The sequence below is a fragment of the Patagioenas fasciata genome, chromosome 28 (assembly GCF_037038585.1).
Source record: "Patagioenas fasciata isolate bPatFas1 chromosome 28, bPatFas1.hap1, whole genome shotgun sequence".
In the NCBI taxonomy this organism is placed as follows: Eukaryota; Metazoa; Chordata; class Aves; order Columbiformes; family Columbidae; genus Patagioenas; species Patagioenas fasciata.
Genome location: NC_092547.1, coordinates 3,104,460 through 3,112,826, shown reverse-complemented (window position 1 = coordinate 3,112,826; position 8,367 = coordinate 3,104,460). Strand labels below are relative to the sequence as shown.

At 48.8% G+C, this 8,367-nt stretch overlaps 1 protein-coding gene across 1 annotated transcript in view; it reads left to right on the top strand.

The window, feature by feature from the left end:
• The first annotated feature begins 1,131 nt into the window (after positions 1 to 1,131).
• The window catches only part of LOC139825725 (dynein axonemal heavy chain 9-like), a 17,162-nt gene continuing 9,926 nt past the window's right edge, over positions 1,132 to 8,367 (top strand). Inside the window, exons 1-3 of the mRNA XM_071799789.1 lie at positions 1,132 to 1,967; positions 4,925 to 5,098; positions 6,482 to 6,689. Of these exons, the coding sequence (XP_071655890.1) occupies positions 1,827 to 1,967; positions 4,925 to 5,098; positions 6,482 to 6,689 (523 nt within the window). The 5' untranslated portion in view covers positions 1,132 to 1,826. The remainder of the gene's footprint in view (positions 1,968 to 4,924; positions 5,099 to 6,481; positions 6,690 to 8,367) is intronic.

The following is an 8,367-nucleotide window of genomic DNA, read 5'->3' as shown; positions in this document are numbered from 1 at the left end:
GGAGAAGGACAGTATCTGTCTCAAAGAGTTCTTGATCTTCTGAAGAAGTGCATGAAGTATGGGAGAAGGGAATGGAGGTGTCCCCTAGTTTTACACATGGGGAAATGGGGCCCAGAGCAATGAAACTGCTCAGACAAGACAATGTTCTGAATTTAGGGCAAGGTCATGAAAAGCGCCGTGGTTTCAAGGGTGAAGTTTCTTCACTGTTCATGTTTCTACTCTGCAGTGGGGCAGGAAAAGGGGGCAGGTAATGGGACGTCCCGTCATATTTGATAGGGTTTTAGTTGTGTGAAAGTACCTGGTAAACTCTGCTGGAAGAAAGGAACAGTTTCTGCTATGTCTTTACTATATGTTCTCTCTTACCCTGGGCCTAAAGGGATCCTGTACATCAACCCGTCGGATCTGGGCTGGAATCCTCCAGTGAGCAGCTGGATCGACAGGCGAGAGATCCAGTCCGAAAGAGCCAACCTGACCGTTTTGTTTGATAAGTACCTGCCCATTTGCCTGGACACCCTCAGAACAAGGTACCATCTGATGAGTGATTGTGTCACCCGTGGTGAGGGCATGGGGACACCTGCCACTGTCCAGCCCAGCTGTGCTGCGCTGGGTTGTGCTGCACATGATCCTCCTTGCCCCTGGAAGCCCTGAGCATCATTGGCTTAAGCTCAGAGAACCAGCAGGGCGAGGTGGGCAAAGTGACGCTCCTGCCTGTATCGTGTTGGTCAGATCTGGTTTTCATCTGATTTTGATTTGATTTTTATTGTATTTCCTGTATCAACTCTCTATCTCTTGGAAAATAATTCCGGCAGATCCCAAAGAGAAAGCTTTTCAGCCTCCTGATGTGTCAGGCTAGACCTGAGCCCACTCCACAAGTTATTTTTCATTAAGAACTTGGGTATTTGGAAGGGTCCTAGTGCTTCTTGGCTTGATTTGGCTTTAAAGCAGTGTCCACAGGGAAGTCATGTGGTTCTTGCTTATCATCATGTGAAACCATTCTCTTTCTCCTACTGTGGTGAGGACTGGCCAAAGTAGAGTCCCAGAAAACTTAAGGGAGCATCTCCCATCCTCTACTTGCTTCCTATAGTTGCACTTTCCTTTAAAAACAAAAGAAAAATCAGTGAGCATGGGAGATGTCAGCCAAAAGGGGGATGTGTCAGAAGGGTCTGGAATCAGGACTTAAACATTGTGCTAGGGAACTTCTCTCTGTGGGACCAAGTTGGTTTTGACTGTTGGTAGCAAAGTCAATCGGACGTTTCCCATTCTGTTTGCTGAACATTGTCTCAGAGCGTGAAATCCACGGGATTAGCTGCAGGCAACCCTGAGCTGAGTGTTTTGGTAGCTTGCTTAATTCAGAAATCGTAGAACCAACCTTTCAAATAGCTATAGTTACTTTATGGAGGACTTCAGTGCAGCTACAATATTAGTTTGGAATTCTGTAAGTGTAGCTTAAATGAATGTAAAATGGCAAGATGAAAGGGTTTATTTTATTACTCCTCTATTTGACCGCTTTTGAACTCATCGTGCTCGCAGGAAATCATTGCCTTTAGCAAGTCTTCCATTCTGCTTCTTTCAAGAAGATCAAAGTTTTAAAATGCTTGAAACTTCTGATTATTGTTATTACTTGTGTATGTGCCGGTGCCAGCGGGTCTGAGTGTGAGAATGGGTGTTCTCTTTATTGTACCTGGGAATAGGACACGTACCGCTGACAAGCAGAATGCCAGTATTCTGAAAGAGCATTTCTAGTCTTCCTGGGTTGTGATGGACGTATTGCTTTCTAATTTCCATCCCTTAGATTTAAGAAGATTATTCCCATTCCTGAACAGAGTATGGTTCAGATGTTGTGCTACCTCCTTGAATGTCTCCTGGCAGAGGAGAACACACCTCCTGACTGTCCCAAGGAGCTTTATGAACTTTACTTTGTCTTTGCTGCCGTCTGGGCCTTTGGTGGATCAATGTTTCGAGATCAGGTAAGACGGAAGATGCCTCTTCAGCATCTTTCACACAGTTTGTTTGTGTGGTTTTGTGTTGTTTTGATTTCTTCATACTTTCTGAAACATAGTGCTATGCCAGTAATGCTGTTTTCCTGGGGCTCTCATATAGGTGATAATAAACTAGAAACACAACAATTCCTTTTGCGAAAGGCCTCGTTATCCAGGGTGTAACACCACCGGAGAACAGCTGAGGGGTCAGTGGTAAAGGTGGAGGGATGTTTGCTTATGCAGATGCATTTCACTGGGGAGAAACATAAGGTTAACTTATAGAAGCCTGTGGATGTGCATAATGTGATCAAATTAAGACTGATTTATCAGATGGATGTATCAGTGGAGCAGTCTTTCAGCCTTCTGACTGCACAGGTAGACGTGCTACATAACACAAACCAGCCGGTGTTTTGTCACCAGGGCAGAGCAGAGCCGGAGGAACAACCTCCCTTGACCTGCTGGTCATACTTTTCCTAAGGCACCCCAGGTGCCATTGACTTTCGTGGCCACAGGGGCACACCTGCTCTTGGGTGGTTGCATCCCCTAGTCAGAGGACGCCTTATCCTCAGATCTAAAGTGTGTAGTCCTGATGTCTGGGTCTGCCCACACTGCACTGCTGTCAAGGGCTTGGAGATCCACGTCTGATCTCCGCTGGGCTTGTGTCAAACTCTGTGTTGTCTGGACTATGCGGGAGGTCTCTCCACGAATGTAACACCAGACACCCCTCCCCAGCTCGGGTGGAGGCACTGCCGTTCTTGATGGCTGCTCAAGTGCTCCCAGGGGTCTCTTTGTGTGTTTTCATGTACCTTAACGCCAGACCTAGAGTGTCTGCTGGTCTCTTCAGATTTGCTCCATGCCAAGGATCAGATGCTTCAGGAAGTGCTGAACAACACAGCTCAAGCTCAGCTGGGTGCTCACTTGGTGCCATCACACCTTGTGACCATTGAATGACCTGTGCGAGACCAGCTTCCTTGGTCCTTGTGGAGCCTCCATTTCCCATGTGCCAGCTGGGAAATACTCAGCCTTAGTGTTGCCAGTCTAGGATGACTTAAAGAAACAAAACAAAGCACAATAAAGCCTGGGAAGCACTACTTGTCTTTGCTTCAGCAGTACAAGCGCAAGTATGCTGGTGTGCGGTGCTGTGGCAGCTGGCCGCTGTGTTCCCCATGCCGCACAGTCAGTCTCGGGTGCATCAGGCCGGGCTCCTGCCTGCGGTAGTGGCTCTGGGTGGGCTGCAGGAGCAGCTGCAGGCACAGCGACCCTCCGGGAGGCTCCGCCGGGAGCCTGGCTGTGCGTTACTGCCCGCGATGCTCTGTAAATGTCAGAGCTGAGAGTGCGAGGATACAGCAGTCCGAGCAATGGGGAGCCTGATGAAAAATGATCCAATATAAAATCTGTTTATTGCTTTCCACCGAAGGTGCCCTTCGCGCTGACCTTTCGCGGCCGAAATGTCAGGAGAAACAGTCTGGGAGGCTTCCCACTACTCGGTGCTTGTTGGTGGGTAGCGGGGCCCCTGTATAAAAACAGATGATAGATTTGCCATTTCCTGGCTCTGAAATTAGCGGTAATCCATATGGGGTTTTTATTAAGGAAGTGGTTTGAATTCCACACCGTTCTGGCAATAGAGCTGGGGCTGGAGTGGCTCCATTTAACCGCGGGGTCAGGGAGGGCGGGCAGCGCGGCACAGCGCGCTTGCAGGCGGTCTGGCTGTGCGGGGTAAGGGCACCCTTGTGGGAAAGCTTTTAGCAGCCACGCACGTCCCGCTCCACTGCGGGCGACTCTGCTGCCGCTGCTGAGGAGTTATAACAACAGGAGAATGGAGAATTACAGGGATTCTGCCTCTCTGAATAGCATGAGTCTGCAAAATCGTGGATACTATTAATGTGTTTTTCAAATCCACTGGTCTTTTGAGGGACTGTGGCTCAGGAGGCTTTATGGAGGACACTTGGTTCAGTTCAGCAACAAACCCAGGTTTCCTTATGGAGGCCGAGCAGCCTATGGACAATGTGTTGGTGACCCCACATTGTATGGCTATGGGGAGGAGAGACCCGCAGACACCCCAGGAACAAACTGTGCTGTTAAAACGGGCTAAATGATGCGTCCGGTATTTCACAAACATCTTTCTCACAGCAATTTTCCTCTCCTCCTCCCCTCCACCTCTCTCCAGTTCCCATTGTCCACATGGGAAGGTGTTTGGGCAGAATGGCTGGCCCAATGTCATACAGGAGACCTAGGGCAGAGGAGGGGACTAAGCACATTTTGTGAGTCCTGACCCAGCATCTAAAGCAAAACTGTCACCCCAGTTGAAAAAATTCAGATGCTCCAAAATCTCCATGTATAGAAAGATACAATGGGGAAAAGCAAGGAAACGGGTGCTTTGGGGGGAATGTGGCAGCGCAGAATCACGGCGGGGTCAAAGGGGCAGACCCTCGCTGCTGCTTTGGTACGCTGGTGTCTGCAGTCCTGCTTGTCTGAAACGTTGTGGCTTGAAAAGAAGCCAGAAGACAACAACTCACTCTGAATAGAGTGGTGTGATTGATGAGGAAAGGCTTTGGTATGCATGCTGTGACTGACCATGAGCACAGATGTAGACGGATGTTGTGTCCTTGTCTGTTGGAAGAAGTAGGCACCAAGAATCAATCAAGTGGTCTGTTTAGTCATAGGCACGTATTTCTCTTTTTCAAATTGATCCATCTATCTAGTCTCAGACATACCAAGAGTGATCAACACAGAGGATGAATTATTTAGATGAATAAATAGGACTGATGAGCAGAAATGAAGGAAATGAAAAATTAGGCTTAATAGCAGGAAAAATGATAAGAACTTTATGCTGTGGAATATATTTTAAGGACTAATCCCGCTCTGGTGGACTGGGATAGATAACATTCTCCATTACTAATTAATTGATCCAGATTAGTGTATTTTCTCCACTTTTTGTCTTATAGCTTGTGGACTACAGAGTGGAGTTCAGCAAGTGGTGGGTGGCAGAATTCAAGACTATCAAGTTTCCCTCTCAGGGCACAGTCTTTGACTTCTACATTGATCCAGAAACGAAGAAGTTTGAACCTTGGTCTAAACTTATTCCTCAGTTTGAATTTGATCCAGAAATGCCCTTACAGGTATGTGAACCTTGCACGTGTTTTGTCTGGGAAGAGCACATGCATTTTAGTGACTGTATGCAGGCATTTCAATTGAAGTCTCCTTCGAGGTCAAGCACTTCATAATAAGAATGGCATTCCGTCCTGGTTTTGTTAAAAACAAGTTTCTCTTTTAGTGAATTTGCCTGTCAGGTAAAACCTTCATATCAGCTGCGTTTTCCTGGAGAACCAGATCCATGTTTTGGTAAACATAGCAATGGAACGTGAGGTTATTGATAAGGACAGATTCGCATCTCGCGAGAGGGGCAATGAGAAACAGGTGACCAAGAAACTGACAAACAGAGTATAACATCCCATTCACGTGAATACTTCATATAAAAGTGGGAGATCACGAGGATCTCGTCCATTTTGCTTATGGCCGAGATTAGGAGAGGACCTTGCTGGTCGTCCCTGCGAACTGAGGCCTCATGACAGACTGAATCCAGCTCCGGTTGGCTGCACAGTCCAGTCCAGGACTTCAGGTGCCAGCTCTGCAGTTGCTGGGGCTTTCAAGATTGGTTTTGTATATTTTGTATTATTTTCTCTATTCTTATTAGTAGCATTGGTAAAACATTTTTAATTTTTCCAATTCTCTTCTATCTATCCTTCTTTCCCTCCCAATCACCTGTCCTGAGTGGGAATGGGGGAGAGAGAGGGGCTGAAGGTGGGGGAGAGGGGGCTAACAACACATCTGCCATGGTTGTATTGTCACCCCACAATCAAAACCCTTGACACATTCTTTATGAAGTACAACTCAATTACCCATCTTTCTTTACTGTACTTTGACTGTGAAGACTCATCCTCCATCCATCTTCCAGAGCTGAGTGATGTACATGAGGCGCAGGCTCAGAGACACCTATGAGCCAGGGCTGGTGTGCCCAGGGTGCGGGATGGAGGTGCGTTTGGCCTGCAGAGAGAAGCAGGATGTGGGACAACGTAGTGACAAAGTCCCTGAGACACCATCTCGTCATTCTGCGTGGCTGAAAATAGGGTTGTTTATATGATTTGGACGAAAAATGAGAGTTGCTGCAGGTAGTGAATTGCGTTTGCCAGCTATGCCTTTCTTTCCTTTTAGAGGTGCCACAGTGAGCAGATGACTTGTAAAAATTGTTACCATTTTAGCAAAATGTGTGTTTGCGGGGAGATCCAGATGTTGCTCTCAGCATCCCGCTGTCATTGTTTCGTCTGTACAGATAGTTTGACTTGAATGGTTGGTAGCAGTGTATTGTTCCCTTCCTAGCGCCATCTAGAAACTCAGGTCACCGCACTCATTCCTGGCTCTCCCAGTTTGATGTCTCCTCAGAACATGGCAGTGGGGTGGTGCCACAGATGGGTACACTTACCTGCTCGTTTTGCCCCTCTCAGGCTTGCCTGGTGCCCACCACCGAGACGGTCCGTGTGCGGTACTTCATGGACAGGCTCCTGGAGCGCCGGCGCCCCGTGATGCTGGTGGGCAACGCCGGCACGGGGAAGTCTGTGCTGGTGGGGGACAAGCTCTGCTCACTGGATACAGACGCCTATGTGGTGAAGAAGGTCCCGTTTAACTACTACACCACCTCTGCCATGCTGCAAGGTAAGACAATGGCTGAGATGTGGGACTTCTGCCTGGCAGGTCACCAAATTCCTGGGGTGTCCGTCGGGGTTTGGAGCTGGGTGTGCACTGTGGGCACTGCACTGGCACCCACTGACTCTTAAATCCCACTGTGAAACTCACTGGTCCGCAGACTCCTGGTTTTATGGAAAATGGCATTTCCCAACATGAGGGATTGAATTCTGAACACCACGACTCTGGTTCAGGGCTGTGCAAAGCACACACTTAAATCTGCTGCTGTTCTCTACAGCACACAGCTCGTACTTGACTTGAGGTGTGTCTTTAATACGCTTGAATTTAAGCCCGTGCTGAATAGAATGGGTTGCTTGGCTGGGATCTAAGCTGTCCTCAGAGTGCAATGATGGGAATTGCATCCCAGTTGTCAGTGAGGACAGTGCTAATGGGGATGTGCAGGTGCTGCTGGTTCCTGGGCTGTCCCCCGCATCCTGATGCAGCCCCGTGTGCTCCCACGGAGCGGGTGCCACATCCCACCGCCCCAGGGGACACGGCTGCTGACCCTGGGAGGCTCTGACCTGGGGAAGCCCATGAGAATATCTTTGATGAGGATTTTGGCACATCAGTGAAAGATGAAGTTTGAGACCAGGATAAGGTCAGTTCTGCTGTGTAGTCTTTTCACAGATGAAGAGAAAGAGGGAATTGTTGAAAAGTGACTCATTTTGGAATGGTATTTTCACTTTCAGTTGACCTAAAGAGAGAGGATAATTTTCTACATGTATTTATTAATCAGGAATGAAACAACCTTGCTTGTTTTGAGTTGAACAACAGCTGTGGGTCACTGTAAACCAAAATAACTTCTTTTATGGAGTTTGGTCTGACCCAAGTGTCCTGAAATCCCTTTACTCCCTCTACAGGACCAGCACCAGTGAGACCAAGGTTTTAACCTTCACCATGTGGGTTTTTCCTGGCCAGGTGGCCCTGGGGCGAACACGCTCACGGCCACGAGCATCACAGCCCCTGTCTGTGCTCTGCTGGGCTCCCGACACTGCAGATGTTTTAAGGAAGGTGTCAGAGTTTAAAGTTGCCCTGTGGGACTGATCCACTCGCAGAGGTGACAGCACAGGCTCAGCCCACGCTGTGTCACCTGGGGCTGTGTCGTGGAGTCACGGCAGCTTTCTGGGGCAGGTCTGAAGGGTTTTGGGTCTTGCTAGTGTGTGATGGCTGCAGTCTCCCTCCTCCCTCCCAGGTGCCCCTTTGCTTTTTTCCCTGTGTTGGGGTCTCTGCAAAATGTCCTTGAGCTGCTAAATGGGCTGAGCTGTCTGGCAGTCTGTCTGTCTGTCTGTCTGTCTCTCTGTCCAGCTGCCTGGGTGGGGGACAAAGATGCTGAGGGACCTAGAGATTCTTTCTTATGGGGAGAGACTGAGAGCTCTGGGGCTGTTGAGCTGGAGAAGAGAAGCTGAGAGGGATCTGATCAATGGGATCAATATCTCAGGGTGGCTGTCAGAGGATGGACCAGAGTCTGTTCAGTGGTGCCCAACGCCAGGGTGAGGGGCAGCGGGCACAGACTGAAACACAGGAGGCTCCATCTGAACATGAGCAGAAACTTGTTTGCTGGGAGGTGCCAGAGCCTGGCCCAGGCTGCCCAGAGCGGGTGTGGAGTCTCCTTCTCTGAGACATTGAAACCCGCCTGGACCCACCTGTG